Genomic DNA, 20,855 nt, shown 5'->3' with positions numbered 1-20,855 from the left:
CTGAGGGGATTCCTGGACGGACTTCAGAGCCAGTCCCAAAGATCCAAGGGCCATCATAAAATGTAAGAGGTTTACATATGTGTTATTTTTGATATAGGCTATTTTTGATATTTCCATTTATTTTACTTTGGGTTGGGATTTTTGTTGGTCCCAATAGATTCTGATGGTAATATCTGTCTTTTGGAGCCTCCTGTCCCAACAGAACCCCAGGCAGTTGTAAGTAGCCACTCAATACACCAGAAATTCTGACAAATAGTGTTATAAAGTGCACTCGACCAAATGCTCATCACATGGGGATAAAGAGTTTCTGCTGCCACAGAGAGGCCTACAGAGGTAATGTTAATATTATGTGTCTACACATCAAACAATCTACACATTCACATTTTTTCACATTTTTATGTGGAGTAGCCTATAGAATCTAAGTTTAAATCTAAGTATAAACGGGTATTTTTATCCCTCCCCCCGCCCCCAGAGTGTGGAAGAACAGCAGGAGGACGGTCCATCAACTTCTGGTGCACAGATGAACAGTTCAGTGATTTCCAGTAAATGCCACAGTTTAATTCTGTAGAATTTGTTTAGAACTACATTATGTAACTCTAATCTACTACTGTGTTTTCAGTTGCCAGTTAAGGAGTTATATAGACTTCATCTTATTTAAAAAAAAAAAAAAAGCAATATTTTATTTATTAATAAAAGATTAATTTTATTAATAAAAATGTACTGAAAGAATGAATTAGGTGTTTAAACACCACTTCCACTTTAAAAAGGGGAGGAGACCGAAATAAACTCTGGGTTTACAGAAGAAAACCTGCTCCCGACCAGGTTAGGTTCACAGAGTAAGTTACCATGGTAACTGACTCGGAGTATAAGTTACCTCTCTTTCTGAAACAGGCTTGACTCACCCTGCTTTCTCAGGTTTAACATACCTCCCATTCTGAAACAGAAAACTCAGAGTTTCCCTCATTTCAGGGTTAACATACTCAGAGTTTTCACTCAACCTCCTTTCTGAAACAGGCACCTGGTCAGGATCTATCAAAGGCCTCATCAAAAAATAAATAAATAACCAATAGCCTTTAAGCTACACCACAGCCTGAACTATGATTCGCTGGTCAGATCATCATGATATATGATTGTTATTAGGGGGCGGAGCAGGCTTGAATTAGAGAGCGTTTTATTGGACCAAATTTTCATTTTTACCTCAGTCCAAGTTCAGTTTGCAATGTCTGTTTTCACAGAAAACAAAGACTGTACATTTTAAATGCATATATCTGGTAAAAGTTGATTTTGTTCAAATTAAATGCATATATTTGACATGGAATAAAAGCCATAAAACTTCGTTTTGATTTAATGGGTTTCATTGATTTACATTGTTAGCAAGTTCTGCATTCTAAAACTAACCAACAACAATGATGTTGTAATAATGTTTGCCAAACTGTGATATTTTTGCAATTATTTGCATCGTAAATTGTAATTAGTCTTTTGTTTCTTGCATGCATTTATTCATAGCCGCTTTTACACTAAATTAAAATGATGGTGTAATTTCACAGTTGATCTAAAAGAAGATGCTCGCCGAATGTAAAGAGCAACAACGCTGCATTTCTTGTGCATATAACAGATTCAACGACTAGGCCTAGAGCCAAAACATAAAACCTGACTTTAACTCTTCTGCCTCAAAGACACTGGTATTGCCATCAGGAAATGCAAGTCTAGTATTTACAAAGGGTAACAACTCAGCAACCAGGTAATGCCTTTTCTGTTTGTGTATTTTAAATGAAATATGTAAATTCCATCATTCTCAACTAATCATTCATAAAAGAAAAGAAGAAAACATGTATGTGACATTATTAGTCAAAATAGTTTATTCCATATAGATTTCAATGATTTGTTGATGATTGAATTTGAATAAGATTATTTAAATCAATAGATAATTTACATTCTCAGGGTTTTCCATGTGTTTGAAGTAAACATTCAAAACTCAAAATAAAATGCATCTTGATTTTGACAAACTCATCATGTTTTATAACATTTAGCTAGCAAGTATGAAAGCACCTAGTCATTTGGCATACACTTCATCAAATACATTTGTGACAGTCAAGTGCACAGGGGTGATGGGTTGTATTTGTTAACCCAGCAAACTTCAGGTGACCCACCCTGAGTCTAGTCTAACTTCTGTTATGTAACAGTCTCTACAGGCACTGGTTTCTGACATTGTTCTCCTCCCCAGCCTGGGAAACACTGGCACTTAAAACTGTCTGTGAATCCTCCGGTTTGATCTTCAGCCGTCCTCAGCCTCCTGTGAGCTACATAAGACGGACCCGCTGTAACTGGCCCAGGCAGTCCTGCTCTGGGAACGATGGACCATGAGGCTGGGTCCAGATGCAGGAAGGCTGTGGCGCTCGGGTCTCGTCTGACACACCGGCCCTGGGACGAGCACACGGTCCTGCTGCAGAGAAACGCTGCCTCTGTCACGTTCACGATGTAGCGGCCAAGAGTGACGTCCAGGTACTCCTGCACCGCTACACAGGCTCTCTGCACAGATATGGAGAATATGGAGAGGATATGATCATTGGTTATGTGTACATGTTAGTGAGTTTAAACACTCTTAAAATGAAATGTTCTTTATTGCCATTGATGATTCCATAAATGATTCCCTTTCAAATGCACAAAAGATTCTTTAAAGTAGAAAAAGGTTCTTCAGATTATTAAAATGTTTGTAGTAGACATGAAAGAGGTAATGTTTTTGACTGTCACGTGATCATGGTGGGGGGTCACAGGATTTCGTAGGAATGTGAATATTAGTCACCTGTTCACTGACTGAAATAGGAGGAGGAGGTGAGCAGGGACCATGTATTCTTTGTTGACCACTAAACTTTGTACCATCAAGAAACATCGGTCTGTGCAATAAAAAACCTAGTAAAAGTTTATTCTTCAACAATGTTTTATTTTATGCGTCACAAGTGCATAAAGTCCCTGTCTTAGTCTCTCAGCGGTTTGATCATTAGATTGAGAAGCCGCTATAATGTTCTTCAGACTAAAGCCCTATTCGCACAGGATAAGTATTACCTGGTGACCTCTAGTCATTTGTAAAGACTTAATCCCGTGCGAATCGGTCATGTCTGTAATTTGTAAAGATTCCCCTGCAAATGACCTGCCATATTTCGCTGAACACCCCGAGGTCCTGTGATAATATTAGTCCCGTGCGAATCGGCATCTCTGTGATTTGGCGGGGTCGTATATAATTTTTTCAAGGTTTTTGTTTCCTGTGCATTTTTTTATCCATCTTTCGTGAAGAATGTTGGCTGCGTTGGAGTGTTTTGATAGTATTTTGGGTGCTGGGTCATTTCACTATAGGCTACACCATACAACTATACAATTTGCAGAAAGAGAAAGCTGAAAACCATCAGAAGAGCAAAAGATGGAGATAAAAGACATGTATAGCAGTATGCGGTCAGAAACATTCTTCTGTTTATGATATTTCATACAGCTAGACCTATAATGACAAGACATTTCCAAGCAATAGCCTATTGACATCATATCCAGCAGATAAATTCGAGTGAAATCACAGGCTTTGCTTATCCTGTGCGAATGCGCCACCCGAAATTCAGATGTGGAGTGGTAATTTATAAGTCACACGAGGTCCCCAGATAATACTAATCCAGTGTGAATAGGGCTTAAGACAAAATTTCCTTTCCCTGAAAGGTTCTTTTGGGAACCAAAAATGGTTCTTCTACGGCATCGCTGTGAAAACCCTTTTTGGAAACCTTATTTTTGAGAGTGTACTGTGGCTATGAGCTGTAGCTTTCATCAACATTAATATTTTAAGGTTAAAAACTAATTATATGAATGTGTAACAGAAAGTGCGTATCTTAGGTATGGAATTTTTTCTCTTTTTTTTTCATTTATAAGATATATTCAAGTAAAGGTAACTTTCCAGAGAAATTTAAGATGAAAATGTAAAAATGTATAATTTAATTAAATTTACTGGTTCACTGTCACTTAACTGTCAATTTACATAATTTAATTTTCATAATTAGTTAGTTTTTCTTTGTTGTTTCGGTGGAGGCTTTAAGTAAGCCCTTTTGTGTTTTCTGCCTCTCCCTGCACTGTACATGGATTGTACTTTCTTGTTTTCATTGTATACTGTATATTTTATATTTGTGCACATAAAGTAAACTAAACTAAACTAAGATGGAGCAAAGCATTTTACAAAATAGGGTGTCAACTTCCCAAAAGCATTTCATGTTTGACAACTGAAAATACAAGTCTTCTTGACATATGAGTATGAGTGAACAGAACATGTCCAGCGTGACGCCACATATTCAGCAGAAGTTTCCCTACACTGGTTTCCAAAGGGTTTTTTTGCAGTGATGTCATAGAAGAACCATTTTTGGTTAAAAAACACATTTGTTCCAACTTTACAAAAACAAAAAAGTATTTTATAAATATATACTTATTTTTTATTTCCCCACCACAAAATCTGTAATTTTCTGTCGCTGTTTTTGATGCAGTAAAACACCCACAGGTTTAGCAGAAAACATCTGGGTCATGTTTGCATGTTCTTCTGTCACTGGCAATAATTATAATCTTGAAATCAGGATTAGGCTTAAAGGCATCGTTCACCCAGAAATGAAAATTCTGTCATCCTCTACTCCCTCATGTCGCTCCAAACCCGTAAGACTTTCGTTCATCTTCGGAACACAAATGAAGATATTTTTAATAAAATCTGAGAGCCTCCATTGACAGCTACGCAACTACCACTTTGACGCTTCAAAAAGTTCATAAAGACATTGTAAAACTAAGCTTTAAACGCGAATAAAAGCCTAAATTCAATCTGTTCATCATATGAAGCGTCAAAGTGGTAGTTGTGTAGCTGTCAATGGAGGGACAGAAATCTCTCAGAACGACACGAGTACGAGTAAATGATGACAGAATTTTCATTTTTGGGTGAACTATCCCTTTAAAATAATGTCATACATGTGGAAATTGGCACAAATAGCTTTAGCCTGGCTCAGAGGACGACAGGAATCACGTCTTTGTGGCAGTTTTTCCGACTTCTTCACCCAAAAATACAACAAAATCCACATATTTTATGAGAAAGTGTGACATGCTTGAGCAAAACAGGCACTATTTTTGGAATCATCACCCCAAAATTAGTAAGAAATGAGTATTGGATTTCCTTCAGCACATATGATGCAGGGTGGTGTTATCAGAAGTGTGTGTATTTCTGTATTATTCACTCTGACCTTCGTTTTGGAGTAGTTCCCATTGCCCCATAGCACGATACCAGAAGCTCCTAGAGCGACGCTCTCTCCAATAGTGTGCACCAAGTCCTCCTGAAAACACAAGTGACATATAAACTACGTTTTTGATCAATTCTGTATTTTACCCCTTTCATTTTTATTCATAGTTCAACTTTATCAGTGCTGACCTGTGAGAGAAACTCCAAGGAGTAAGTGTAGGCGATCCTGGCGTAGGGGAAGACAGGTGGTGGGTGATGGGAGATCTGTTCCCTCACTCTCAGGGCCTCCAGGATCCGATGCCGGCTGTACAGCAAGATATCCCGATCCCGGCCCCGGAGCCCCAGGTCCAGATAGATATCAGGGTACAGGGCCGAGCTGACGTTCCACAGCCAGGCCAGTTTATCATTCCTCTTCATCTCCAGAGCAGGACACTCACCCGTATACGTCCCGTTCTTCTTGTACTGATAATTATAGCAGCCAGGGAAGCCATAAAACCCCCATAATCCTCCAGGACGCTCTTTGTGGCCCAGCTTTAAAGTCTCCTCCATAAAGGCCCGTGAAGCTTCCTCGAATTCACGCACAGCTTCCGTTTCTATCTGATCCGGATTCCAGCTAGGATGTTTGGCTTTCACTAAAGTCCTAGAGCCCTTCCAGTAAACTTCTTTAGTGTCCCAGTTACGTTCCCACAGCGGCCTCCACTTTTCCCAGTCGATGACGGCCAGCCCGTGAAAGCCACGATCTGGGATGTCTGTCCGCAGGTCGCCATCGGCCTTCCGAAGGTGCTGGTTCAGGCTGGAGTTCTGAGGAACACCTCCATACACCGGTTCACTGCCAAGGCCATAGTAAGGATACTCTCCCAACTTATCAGAGTAGAAAATAGTGATGTTGTCGCCCATGAAGGCCTGTTCGCGGTTGTGCACGATGTCAAAGACGCTCAAGTCCAGCTCGACCCCAAATTGAGACATGCAGCGCTCCGTCGGCGCGTTCCATACGGAAAAAAACGGGAGATGAGTGAGGAGAGGGGATGAGATCGGGGGACGGCCGAGAACAGACGCAAAACAGATGCTGAACACCAGCAGAGGACATGTTCGACGTCCAAGCTCGTCCATCCCTGGAAAAGGTGACACGTTGGACCTGCAATGACAGGAACGTGGAACATTTAGCATCCAGCTCCACACCTGATGTTACATGAGCCGAGGCAATTTAAATGGAAATGAAGTCGAGCTACAGTCTAATTTCGAAAAGTAATTTCAATGATGAGAGGCAATTTTTTTGAACAAAGGTATACTTTATCCTGAACAACTCATTATCCATAATAATCATCCACTTCAGGAAACACTACATTAAGTGTGTGTGTGTGTGTGTGTGTGTGTGTGTGTGTGTGTGTGTGTGTGTGTGTGTGTGTGTGTGTGGACCTTTCCCCTGAAACGTGACTTTATAACTGTACATGATTTTTCATTTCATTGGTAAAGAGAGGCATGGTAACTATGACGTTTACAAAATAAAAATTAGGGTCAATGACGTATAAGGATTTTCAACAGGCCAATTTTAAAATACGAAAATTAACAATATATATTGCAATTGTTCAATCATTAAGAATGTTGTGTACATATAAATTCAAATAAAAAATTTAAATTAAGTGATTTTAGTGTTTTTTCATCTAGATGAATTGTCCATAGGCTTAAAAAATGTCATGTGGGGCGACCGTGATTTATCTTAAAATTAATTAATTTCCTTAACATAAATGTATTTTTTTTTTACATGTTCTCAGTAATTAAAGTGTTTAAAAACAGAGTATTTGAATTTCTTTTGAGTTTTTGTATATAATGATCTCATATTTTTGTTCTGCGATTTCAGTCGCCTTCTAAAATGCAGTTAACAGACTTATTTTTCCTGTAAATCGCATAAAACTGATAGAAATGTTTTAAAAATATAATTTACTAAAGCATACTGTATCAGTGATTCATATTTCAGCCACAGAAATAAGATATTTTATTTTAAATTGAATACAGTGATAGCTTTTATTGGTCGCACCACATGATAAGTGGTCGCTCCAAATGACACGAAAACCTTATGTAGTTAAAAATCTATTTAAAGAGATCAATGAACAATACATTTTATACAATTTTTTTTTATTTAAACCAGATTTTATACAAATTTCACAGAATTTTCCTGAACACAAACATTTTATAAACTCACTTTTATAAAAAAAAAAAAATCACTTCACAAACACAAGTGCACCATTTAATTTAACTTGACTTAGAATTTCTTTCTAACAAATAATAATGTTATAGATATAAATTATTTCATAAAAGTATTGTATACAGGTAACATTTGGGGTCAATAGTTTTTTTAAGTAATTAATACTTTATTAATCAAGGACACATTCAGTGTCACATTCAGGCGCAGGCTATAATGTTCCGAAAGATTCTATTTCAAATAAATGCTGTTCTTTTGAACTTTCTATTCATCAAATAATCCTGACATATAAAATGTATCACAGTTTCCAAAAAAAAATATGAACATTGATAATAATCAGAAATGTTTCTTGAGCAGCAAATCATTAGTGACCCTGGATCACAAAACCAGTCACAAGTCGCACAGGGTATTTGTGGCAATAGCCAACAATACATTGTATGGGTCAAAATTATCGATTTTTCTTTTATTCCAAAAAATCATTAGGATATTAAATAAAGATCATGTTTTATATTTTGTAAATGTCCTACCATAAATTTATAAACATTTATTTTTGTGAGTGAATATAGCAATATTGCAAACATAAATGGACAACTTTAAAGGCGATTTTCTCAATGTTTCGATTTTGTAGCACCCTCAGATTCCAGATTTTCAGTTGTATCGGCCAAATATTGTTCTATCTTAACAAATCATACATCAATGGAAAGCTTATTTATTCAGCTTTCATATGATGTATAAATCTCAATTTCAAAAAATTTACCCATGTGACATTGACCCATTGAGTGGTTTTGTGGTCTAGGGTTACATATTAGAATTATTTCTGAAGAATCATGTGACACTGAAAACTGGAGTAACGATGCTGAAAATTCAGCTTTGATCATAGGAATAAATTACAGTTTACTATATATTCACATAGAAAACAGATATTTTAAACTGTAATAATATTTCACTCTTCTCCTATCAAGGTACTCTGCTCTTGCTGCAGGGTTAGAATTTTTTCGCTTGGCAGTGGCATCTGGTAAAATAGATTAAAATAGTTTTAAATAAATAAATAGGCAATAATAAATACACTACTAATACATGCATTATTACTAAACTGAAATTACATGCTCTAATTTTTTTTTGTTGCATTTTTCTCATATTGTACAAAGAGTAAACACAAACTGTCTGAAATCTATAAAAAAAGATCTCAAATTGCATAAAAATCTATTCCAAATGATATTGAAGTAAAGTACTTTTTTTATATAAACCGTCAATTGAATATAAAAGCATAAAAAGGCCAATCTAGGACATATATCTATCATGGAAAACAGTCTGCAGTGGTCTCACCACATGATATTTGGTCGCACCACATGATATTTTCAAATTCAGTCATAATTTACAGGCACAGAATTGGCCACCTAAACAAAACAAGCTAGCTTGCCAAAAAAGGTCACTATGAAATTTATAATAAAAATATATATTTGTAGAAATAACTTTAATATTAAATTTTTTTTGAGGTCATCCCACATGACATCCAAATGTGGCAACTACATACCAACCATTACAAAGGTTTATTTTTTTTCCAATTTGAGAGAATTACAAACCTGCTTGCTGCTTCCATGGGTCCTTGGTATATTGGTTTATGATGTAACTTCCTGTGTTTGAATAGTTTTCAACATATAAGTCCCAAAATGGTAGTTCCTTGATGGTCGCACCACATGATATTTCATAAAATGGACATCATCGGACAAAGTTTGTTTGTATATTATGATGGAAATATAAATACAAATGCTTTGAATTTTTTTAAAGGATTACAAAACATTTTGGAAATCATGCCAAATAGTGCAGAAAATAAATTTGAATAAATTCAGAGTAATTTCAAAGACGTTTTCAAAACAGAAGTTATGGCCGGACGGTCGCACCACATGATGTTTTGACACTTTAAATAACAAAAAAAATAACAAATAAGTAAAGGTTTTTTAAAAGTTAAAGTGAGTACATACATGGGAGAGGTACTATAAATATACAGTATCTTTTTATGCATTTAAACCCATTTTTGCCTGAAAAAATGCAATCGGACAGAAAATTTAGGCGTCACGTCATTGACCCATTATCATTATTCTTTAACATTATTAACATCTTGGGCACGTTATGGTAATACTGTGATATATGAATATTAAATTTGTGTTGATATTATAGTACAGTAAACATAATATTATGGTATTTATATGATTATATATATGTATCAAAAGCTTTATTAGACTCAGGGTCCAAATAAAAAAGCAAGACATTACATGAAATAAAACAACAACAAAAAGAAGAATAGCTAAAGTTATATAAATAAATTTACCATCATACATATCCTTACAAAGACAAAAGCACCAAAAATTACTATTTTACCACCATCTTGTCACACGAGTTTTAGTACCATGGTACATTTAGAAGATGGAGTATTACCATCAGTACTTCTGAAACCAACACGTCCAAAAAAAACGTAGTATTACCATAGTATTTTTATGTGAGTGTTGGTTACCATGGTAACTTACACAAAACTTGAAGTTAAATACACGCATTAAATGGGCAAGATCTGACAAGCTGTGTTTAGACGTTTATGATAATTAGAAGAATGGTGGTGACATATTTTGTCGTTCATTTTTCTGGTAACTTAACGTTAACGTTACAGAACTAAAAAGAGGAACCATGACTTTACGCAAGAAAACCGTCAAACACAGAGAAATGTACATTTTGACGCTGTTTATATGAATAAATGCACGCAATCATATCAGCTAGACATATATCATACTTACTTATTCAGAAAATCTTTATGAATCACTCACGAAATATCTAAGTTATTGGTTTCAGCTTCTCTCGTGACTTAAAAGTCTCTAAAGGAAAAGAGGGCGTGGTCTAAGGAGGAGCGTAGGGCACACAGCCAGCGTTAAAGGGATAGTTCACCTAAAAAATTAAATTCTGTCATTAATTACTCACCTTCATGTCGTTCCAAACCTGTAATACCTTCGTTCATCTTCGGAACACAAATGAAGATCTCTTTGATGATATCTTAGAGATTTCTGTCCCTCCATTGACATCTATGCAACTGGAACTTTGATGCTTCAAAAAGTTCATAAAGAGATCGTAAAACTAATTGAGTGGTTTAGTCCAAATTATCTGAAGAGACACGATCGCTTTATATGATGCACAAATTGAATTTAGGCTTTTATTTACATATAAACATGCATCAACTCACACATCAGTTGTGGTATAGCCTACAGAAGCTTTGAGCTCATGCACTTCAGAAATGTTGGACTAAACTGCTCAATTCATATTAGTTTTACGATCTCTTTATGAACTTTTTGAAGTGTAAAATTGGTAGCTATATTGGTAAGTATCTGAACTGCAAAGGTTGTTCTTTTCGTGTAGATTGTGTGTGATATATGGTCATGTGACTAGTGACTCACAGCATTTCAAGATCAAGACTTAAATTCTCAAAAACAAGGAAGCAATTTTAAAATCTGTGATCCAAATACTCAAATACTCGCGAAGAACTAAAATTAACAAATGAGGAACCAACATCAAACACCACAGCTGCATGCAAAGCAGCTGAACTACTGAAGCCATTTCTAGAGTTATTAAGACTTACAAACATGCCATATTTCATATTGCTTCCTACTGGTAAATGTCTATTTTGAGTAAACGTTCACAGAGTTAAAAGCAACAAATATAACTTTGTGGTTTGTAAACCCTGTAATTTGGGCTGGTCCTCCAGATCCAAGGGTTGGAGCCTCATACATCTCTCCTCTTTTAGTTCTTTTACTCAGTAAAAAGTTCCACTAACTGAGAAACACTGAATGGTCACTGACTGTGAACTGTTGAGGAAGCGATAACTGTGAAAAGAAATGAACACTCTTTAAAATGAATGCACAATGTTACCAGTCACATTTCCTTTAATCAAAAGCAGAAATCATTTTGATCAAATATAATACTTTTACTCTGTGCATCACAATTTCAGAAAATATAATTCGCAATAATGCCACAGTTCAAAGATGTAATGCAAATGCTTCTCTCACAGTCCAGTGCTTGTGCCTTTTTCACATATGAATATGACAGCGGTCACATAACTCTCATTACCATAACAATCACCTCTACAACACTGACAGAGATGCTGAACGAAGCAAAAAGTGTGCATAAATGCTGATTCGGCAACAGTTCAATTAGTCCACGAAACAGTCAAAATAAAGTTGCAAAATATTTTTAAATAACAGGATATAAATAACTCAGTTCTTGAGTAGCAACTTTGTTTATTTTAAGGGTTTTTGCCTTTATAGGACAGGAAGGGAAACAGGGTTGTGATGAGGAAATGAAATACGAGCCAGATTCAAACTCAGGTCAGCCAGCATGTGTCCACATTTACAGCACTAGTAGTCTCATATTAATGATTATTAAACTCATGCACTATATTTCACTGAAAGACTGAAATATAAATGAATATTAATTTAAAGAGGCCATGTGATGCTATTTTAAAAGGTCATTATTTTATTTTATTAGAACAGGTTAACATACTTTAATGTTAAAAAAATATAGATTTTTTTTTCACGTACCCGCCCCCTTTTTCAGCTTTTTCCCTTTTTTAGTAAAGCTGGTTCAGGAAGTATTTTTTTCCATTCAGTTTTCCCATAGTTTTTTTTTTTTTTTTTTAAGTCTACTTTAAAGTGTTATAAGCCATGAACCAAGCCAATTAGGAACGAGGTGAAACACAACACTACAAACTTTGATTTGAAGCAAAAAACAATCAGACAAAAAGACAAAGGTACAAGACCTGTAGTCTTTGGGCGGACATGATATTTCAAATTGCTAGATGTTTGCAGAAGCAATATCTGAACTTCGATCGAGGCATTTTAGGCTGGTCTGGAGCAATGTTCTCTGTTAGAATAAATCCCTTTTGTGGAAGACTATGAACTTGAACAGATACATTACAAACTAAAGGAAAAGGAAAACATTAAAACGCATCAAATGGCCTCTTTAATATTGAATAAATAGACATAATTTTAATTTTAGGATGAACTGTCCATTTAAGGCTTGCTCAAATCCACTAGTTCCACCTATTCAAATCATACTTGTGTATCTGTGTAACTACATTTGATGTTTGCACCCTACATTGTAGTTTTAGATAACCAGCATCTTTATAGTCACGTCTTAAATTCACACTCAAACCAAGACGGATGCATAAAACCAGATGTCCACCTATTCAAATTGTTTGATGATCGGTGACTCAACTATATGAGTTTCAAATAAAACCTCTTCTGAATGAATCCACTATCAGATAGTCATTAGTCATAGTCAAAGATTTTCATGAGATTTTCCTGTTGCACAATTTCCTACATCTGGCTCAAAGGGTGTGTGAGTAACATGTGACAACAAACAAAAGTGCTTATTTAAACTCAAAGGAACTTTTGAGTTTCCTGTGTTTATACTTATGATTTTCATTTTCAAGCTCACCCACATGACTTCATGAAAGCGAGGGACCTTTTCAGAACAGCATTTGGAGCGACAAACATTTCATAAGCAAGAAAACGAGTGCAAGTTGAGGTGTGTTCAGGTCAGTAAATGAAGCAGCAATGGACTGAGAAGGTAAATCCACATTGCTTTTAGTGCATGTCCGTGTCCCCGCTGCTGAAGAGGGTCCTCGAGGTCACATCTCTCGCCCCGATACCCGCTATAACACTGGCACTGAAAGTCTTCACTCATCCGCCGCCGCTCTTCCACGCTCGCTTCTCCCTTCACGTGCAGTTCACTGCCCTGGCCAACTATTGTGTGCGTCTGTGGGTCAAGGTGGAGATACGTGTCTGTGTCCTGATGTCTGCGCAGACACCGGCCGTGGAAACCGCACAGGAACCGACTGCACTGCTCGGCTGCCGTGGAGACGTTGAGGAGGTATCGGCCCAGTGGACCCCGCAAGAACTGGTTTATACTGGAACAACTGGCCTGAATGATGAAAAAGATAAAGAGAGAAATTATGTCAAGTTTCCCCATTGCAAAACTGCCATGTTGCTAGGTGGTTGGCAGGGTGTTGCAGACACTTTAATGTGTTATTTTGCAGTTGCTAAGGTGTTGTGGGTGGTTTCCAGGGCGTTGCTAAGGTGATGTAGGCATTTTAGTGTTGCTATGCAGTTATTAGTTTGTCTACAAAGAAATAATTTATGTCTGTGGCAAAAACAGCAAAGGACAACTTATGTGCCAAAGTTTAAATCACCAATCCTGACCACGTAAACTTGACATAATAATAATAGTCAGAAATCCAAACATTTTTTTTAATAATTTTTGCATAAGAGTTTCATGCTTGAATCCTATTTGATACATCAGGGCATTAAACCATATAGCATGATATGAGAATATGGAGCTCAAAAAACAAATATGCAATTTGGTGCAGATGTTATTTATACAATCAAAAAGTAAGATGAACTTTTAATAGCTTGAAATGTAAATCAATGAAATCTTTATAACAGACTTACATAAAATGCTTAGAAATTTTAGTCTTCACTCTACATCTCCCAATAACATGTCTTAGTAAAATGATATTTAAATGCTTAGTTTTATGATCAAAGCTCTGTAGTTTTTATTATGGAGGGCAAAACGTATAATGCAATGCAGGTAACACTTTACAATAAGGTTCATTAGTTAATGTATTAACTAACATGAGCTAAGCATGAGCAACACATTTGTTACTGTATTTGTTAATCTTTGTTAATGTTAGTTAATGAAAACACAGCTGTTCATTGTTTGTTCATGTTCACAGTGCATTAATTAATGTTAACAAATACAACCTTTGATTTGAATAATGTATTAGTAAATGTTGAAATTAATATTAACTAAGATTTATAAATGATGTAGAAGTATTGTTCATTCTTAGTTCACGTTAACAAAGGTAGTTAACTAATGAACCTTATTGTAAAGTGTTACCGCAATGCATTACAATAGTGATTGAGACATGAACATAAACGTTCCTCAAAAGCATGATGGATCAGATTTGAGACTCACATTTTAAACATACGTTTACTTTATAAAAATCAGTAAAGATTTCACAGCAAAAAGACACATGAACCACAAGCTGAAGGTGGACGTTTGTACAATTATATTCAAAGGCCTTTTACTTGCTAAAAAGTATCAGATGACAGAAGGCATGGAGTAGATTGTGTACAACACATTTGCCTTGTACAGTTGCATAACAAATATGATATATAATGTAATTATGAACAACAAAAGCACCATTAGCAAAATAAGAAGAAGAAGCAGGGCAGGGCCGAGAGCCGTGGGAACAAAGCGAGTGTCTCGAGTCCCACAGTGGAGCTCCGGAAGGATAAAAAGAGAAGGGACGAAAGTGAAGGACGAGAGAGGACCAGACCTGGACTTTATGTTGTTGTTTTGTTTTAGTTTATGTGGCAGTCGTCCATGAGGGGCTGTCGCCTACTTACATTTAGTTGTTTATGTTTATTCTGTGATTAAAGTTATGGTGAACGTTCAATGGTTCCTGCCTCCTGCTTCCCTGATTATTATCATTAGAAAGTACTATTAATTATTACAATAATATACAATGTGATGTGTGAATGCTTACGTTGCTGCCGGCATAAGTGGCATCGCCCCAGAATACGATACCAGCTGCTCCCAGGGCCACACTTTCTCCAATGGTGGACACCAAATCAGTCTGCACAAACACACACAAGGGAATCAGTCACTGGATCTTGGACATTGCTGAGAGTTGAGGCCACAAATAACGAATGAATACAGTTTTGTCACAGCATCTTTGAAACAATCTAGGAAATTAGCTGGAATGATATGATGGGTGGTGGCACTGAAAACACGACCAGCACCCTTCCTGTTCCAAAGCACATAAACACACATATACAGAGATAAAGAGCAGAAAGTATGGGTATATAAGGAAAAGCTTTGTGATAAACAACACAAAGACCATATACATGCTTTAATCTTCACTAAAACTGCTCAAATAAATGGAGCAATGTTAAGAAAGCACCACAGAGTCACATAGTTGTCTCTGTATATTTAACTATAGAAGAAAGTGTTTTATAAAAAGTACACGCTTCACCTTTAAGTTCTGAAGTTATGATAGATCTTGTTTTAAAGATGTTTTTTGTTGTGCATAAAACCGGAAGATCTTTAGGGGGAAGACAACAGTTGGGCACGTGAACTTTACTAACATACACAATTGAAGAAATATTTGCAGACACTCAGAAGACGTCTCTTTAGCAACTGAACACAGAGAATGGGGAGAGTCACTGGCAGTTGAATGGAATATCTTGTCCTTTAAGGTCAACCTTCATTTCCGCACATTCTGTTCAGTGTCAGAGGTTAGCTGTAGGTTGTATGCAGAGATTTTACAAAACTTTAATTGGCTCTTTGCAAATGTTACTAAGCACCGCTCCCTAAGCAACTGTTGCTTTTGCTTTACAGCCTTTGTGTTTGTGTTTGGATAGGTTTAAATGGACTTTCACAGAAATTATCCCAAGTAATGGTAAAATATTGTTCCCATGCACTTTCAGAAATCTTGGATAAAAGTTGGTCACCTCTCATTCCCAAATAATAAATGTACTAATATTTTTATTTTGGATAAATGCATTTATAAATGTAAAAGTACTAATTTAATGTTAATTCATGTGCATATTGATTCAGATTATTAAAGCCATGGTAAAAAGTTATTTTTTATGCTTTGAAATGCTTAATTCCAGCCTACGTGGGAACTTTCTTTCTCTTTGCAGTTTTGCAGAAAATCACACAGTTTCCAAAATCAGTTCATTTACTAATGGGATTAAATGAAGAGCAAATGGAAAGTTTTGCTTGGAAAGTCCACTCATCAGATGTTTCTCTGATAATATGACACATCTCCATCACAGAAGTGTCTCAAACAATCCTCAGATTTGTCGAGATGCAATATTAACTTTAAATCTGCAATGGAAATAGAATCTGCAAAGTCAGAAATCCATAAAAAAAATATATTAACTTGATGGAATTAATCTCAATATTGATTCAGATAAGATGTCTTAGCAAAGACATTACTCGATAAAAAAGATAATATATTCATTTCTTTAAAGAAAATTACCTAATAAAAATGCTTTGCAACGCGACTCTTAAAGGGATAGTTCACCCAGAAATTAAAATTCTGTCATCAATTACTCACCCTTGTGTCGTTCCAAACCCGCAAGACCTTCATTAAACACATCTTCCGAACACAAATGAAGATCTTTTTGATGAAATCTCTTTGAAGAGAGAATCTCTTTTTGAAGCGTCAAAGTGGTAGTTGCGTAGCTGTCAATGGAGGGACAGAAATCTCTCAGATTTCATCAAAAAGATCTTCATTTGTGATCCGAAGATAAATGAAAGTCTTACTTCTTCTGCTTTCTACAAACTCACCTCTGTCAGCAACTCCAGCACATTGGCATACGTAGGGCGGTTGTAGACAAAAACAGGACGTGCCAGTCCCTCTCCCACCGATGCCAATCTCATTCCCTCTTTCACCCGGTTTCGGACAAACTGGCGACCGAAGGATGTTGAACGCAACACAGAGCTCATGTATACTGAAGGAAACAGGGCTGTGCTTTCAGTCCACAGCCACTCAAGCTTGTCGTTCCGGGCCACCTCTACATCCGGGCAGCGGCCCGTGTAGTTCTCCAGGCTGTTGCGATAGTCGTGGTTGTAGCAGTCAGGAAAGAGGTAGAAGCCCCACAGCTGGTTGGGACGCAAGCTTTTGGCCAGACGCAACGTCTCTAGCATGAATATGCGGCTGGACATCTCGAACTCCAGCTGGGCCACTTTGTTTACATTGGTAACAGTCCAGTTCGGGTTTTTCTGGGCCACTAAGCGTTGCGACTGGCTCTTGTAAATGCTTTTGGCTTCCCAATTACGATTCCACAGCGGACGCCATTCCTCCCAGTCGATGACGGCCAGACCTTGTGCTAACGGGTCACGAATGTACTTCCCAATCCCCACTGGCATCTTCTCTAGGTGGTGCGTGAGGCTGGCGATCTGTGGTAGTCCACCATTGACGGGGGTGTCGTGCTCATAGTGTGGGTACAAGCCCAGGCGGTCTTTGTAGAACATGGTGAGGTTCTGCTTGGTGAAGCCCTCAGTGGGATACGCCACAATCTGAAACTGGTCCAGCTGGAGATGGACTTTGTGTCGAGGCCTGCAGTCTTCAGTTGGGGCGTTCCAGACGAGAACCAGCGGCTTCTGAGGGTAAAGAGGCCATCTGGTGGGCTTCAGGTCTTCAGCAAGAGCAAGATGATCCAGAGCCAGTGGAACCAACAACCAGATTCTCCAATTAAGTTGGATCCAGTAAGCCATGACTTCAGTCGTTCACAATAAGGGCCTGAAATAAAGTCACATTCCTCATTACAGTTCATTATATCAGAATTTTCAGCCAATAAAAATAGTTTCTGATATCAGTGTTCATTCAAAGGGTAAACAAGAAGACACCTGTTTTTATAGGGGACTGCAGCAAATGTAATGAGACAGTTTTAACCCAGTAAGTTTAATCAGTTATAAATCAATGATATTATGACTTTGAGGTGAGTTCTTTTTTTAAATAAAGTGGGTTATTATTATACAATTGTATAATTATAAAAGTCCAAGTGTTACTGCTATTCCCACTGTTAAAATTAAATACTGTAAAAAAAAAAAGATATCCATGTTTATGTAAACATAATTGTAATAATTTAGCAAATACAAAAAGAAATTTATTTTACCTAAAGTAGTCAAAGTTAAGAAGGAAATGTTAAATGCTACTTTTATGTAAAATTGTTTTAAGCAACACTTTTACACAATCACACAATTCATAGAAAGACACATGATGATGATATTCCAATTTAAGACAGAATGACCTGATCAGATATTGATTTTACTGACCCATAAGAAATATCTTAATATCTCATTTGTTTCTCCTAAAGTAATGGGATTAAATGAAGGTAAATCTCAGACAATGTTCAGGTTTGTCAAGATACAATCAAAAGTCAGAGATATGGATCTCAATAACTTTAATATTTCTCATCAAATATTTCCAAAACCATTTTTTTATGTTCTCCACATTAATCTTATACAGTACCAATTAACTCTATTATATCTATTTTTCTTCTTCTAGGGGATTGTATTAGTTGATGTTTAAATAAAACATAACTGAGAATTTTAATTTCTCATTTGTTTCTCCTAAAGTAAGGGGATTAAATAAAGGTAAGTCTCACACAAAGTTTAGGTTTGTCAAGATACAATCTTGACTTTTGATCTGGAATAAAAAGTCAGCGATCTCAAAAAAAAAGTATGCTCTCCACATTAATCTTATACTGTACTTCTTTAGTCTTACTCTATGTTGATAATTAACTCTAACTTAGTTAACTTAGTTGATGTTTAAATTAAACATAACTGAGAACAATAGAACAACATCTGAGCAATAAAATGTAATACTAAAGTACTTACAAAATTCCATGGTACTGAAATTCATTTCGATGGTATTCCCTGGATATCGTGCTGGTAGTACCATATCATTTTGTGAGTGTAAAAAGTGTTTAAAACAATCATAAACCAACACCAGCCTGTTCACATCAATCATAGAGCAACAAACATGAAATCAAAACAACTTTTTATAAAAAATAACTCACCTTTGATATTAAAAATAACAGTCATTCGCAGATAAATAACTCCATCTTGTGTTTGCGATGTAAATCATTGCTGTTGCTTCATACAGAGAGACTTTCGCGAATGTTCCGCAGTTCATAAAGGGTTCAGATCATATGTTGCGATGTAATGTCGCGTGAAGTCTCATGAGAATTATCTTTAGCTGCAGCGCAAGAACTTCAAAACGCCGCTTTCATAAGTTTCATTGATTCGCTGCATGGGCGTGGTTTATGGCCTTTACTGTCTATGTTTATGGCCAGCTCACGGGGGGCGTGTTTTCCTTTATGCAAATGAGTATAACGTGTGCAATTCAGGTCCAAAAGAATTTTTTTTTATTATTATTATTGAATAAACATTAAATCAATAAAAAGAAGAAAAAAAAATAGAAACACAATTATTAAATTAATTATTATTTATTTATTTATTTTAAGAAACAGAACATGCTCACTGATCTCAGAAAAAATGTGTGTATATATACACACACACATTTGTAAGGGCCCACTTGCAAAAAAGCCATAAAATTACCATGACCCTATGATACCAGACACTACCATAATACTATGCTTTTGAAGAACCTAGGACTATAGATGAATACCGTGGTATGAATCTGGATCTGTATAGTTTGACAAAACAGCTGTTTCTACACTCTTAATGTAATAATACAATCAAATATAAAAAAAAAAAAAAAAAAATGATTTAAATTTCTCATCCATCACATAAGTGTTCGGTTTTATTAATTTTAAGATGTATCCATATTAATAAATGATGACCTATTTTGCCAAGGTTTGGTCTTTAAACGTGTGAGCAATAACAGTAGATAGATTCACTGAAACTTTGCTGATGTTTGAGGATTCACATGATGGATATGAAATCAGAGTGTCATTGGGCTTCTCTCAAGTGGTTCCTCTCAGAGAATGACCTACTGAGATCCTGTTCCGCTGATGTTCTGCTGACTCAAGTGTGTCCTCTGTCAGTGCATGTGCGCTCATGAAAGAGAGAGGGACACTTCCTTCCTCGGCCCCGTTCCTTTCCTCCCCGTTCTTGGGGTTTTACATCACTGTTTCTTCCAACTAGGCAGCGCCAGGAAGCTTTAACAATATGAGAGGAACTGGACGCACACACACCCATCAAGCCCGTCTCCCAAAAATGGCAAACTCACATCCTTGAGCGTCAGGAGAGCCCAGAGGCAGCCGTTCCCCTGTATTATCTCTCCATCTCTACTCCTACAAGAGCAAACCTTCAGGTCAAAGGTCAACCAGCAGCTTTATCAGAGGCCAATGATAAAAGACTTTTGAGGTTCTTCATATAACAAGCAGACACCGGAGAATAGCTCTATATAGGTTACATATTCCCAAGCATTATGAGGGTCGATGATAGAATGTTAATTTTTGTGTGATCTGACTGTTTAACAGTATCTTCACACACACACACACACCCCTGCGGGCCTCTGTAACCTTCACATGTCTCATCGCGCATACACTCTTACACCCTCCAGCAGTTTGTTCTCTGTTATCGGTGTGTGAGTGATTGTGCGCAGACATGGCATCCTGTCGCAGCTTCCTGTATTTCATTCACATGGGTGGGACGAACATTCCCAGTGAAGTCATTTACATCGGGACAGGCATCTGTTTGTAATGAACGTGCCTTTGCGGGGCCTGGCCGGCTCTGATAATGTTTCTATCGTATGTCGATAGAGCACAAGCTGCTGAACGGGAGTGAGAGCCTCCCTCCGGTGAACTTCAAAGAAGCGAGGAAACATTACAA

The 20,855-nt window shown here is 36.8% G+C and overlaps 1 protein-coding gene across 1 annotated transcript; it reads right to left on the bottom strand.

Moving 5' to 3' along the window:
• Window positions 1-1,837: 1,837 nt before the first annotated feature.
• Window positions 1,838-19,258, bottom strand: LOC311092704 (uncharacterized protein). Its single transcript, XM_084129639.1, has 8 exons — window positions 19,076-19,258; window positions 16,839-17,793; window positions 15,028-15,117; window positions 13,021-13,400; window positions 9,023-9,073; window positions 5,429-6,374; window positions 5,244-5,333; window positions 1,838-2,529 (listed from the first exon to the last, which is right to left on the bottom strand). Exons 2-8 carry the CDS (start codon window positions 17,766-17,768, stop codon window positions 2,173-2,175), a joined length of 2,844 nt encoding a protein of 947 aa, XP_083985765.1. The 5' UTR covers window positions 17,769-17,793; window positions 19,076-19,258; the 3' UTR covers window positions 1,838-2,172.
• Window positions 19,259-20,855: the final 1,597 nt, after the last annotated feature.

The sequence above is a fragment of the Abramis brama genome, assembly GCF_963993115.1.
Source record: "Abramis brama genome assembly, chromosome: 11".
NCBI lineage: Eukaryota > Metazoa > Chordata > Actinopteri > Cypriniformes > Leuciscidae > Abramis > Abramis brama.
The sequence above is the reverse complement of the archived record's forward strand: the minus strand, read 5'-3'. Positions and strand labels throughout refer to the sequence as shown.

What these genes read in the sequence shown, in the direction of transcription:
- LOC311092704 (XM_084129639.1), bottom strand. Translation starts at nt 17,768, where the DNA reads ATGGCTTACTGGATCCAACTTAATTGGAGAATCTGGTTGTTGGTTCCA. An exon ending in TGCTGGAGTTGCTGACAGAG is followed by an intron (nt 15,118 to 16,838) that starts GTGAGTTTGTAG and finishes GTGTTTGTGCAG; the next exon opens with ACTGATTTGGTGTCCACCAT. An exon ending in AGTCCATTGCTGCTTCATTT is followed by an intron (nt 9,074 to 13,020) that starts ACTGACCTGAAC and finishes ATTCAAACACAG; the next exon opens with GAAGTTACATCATAAACCAA.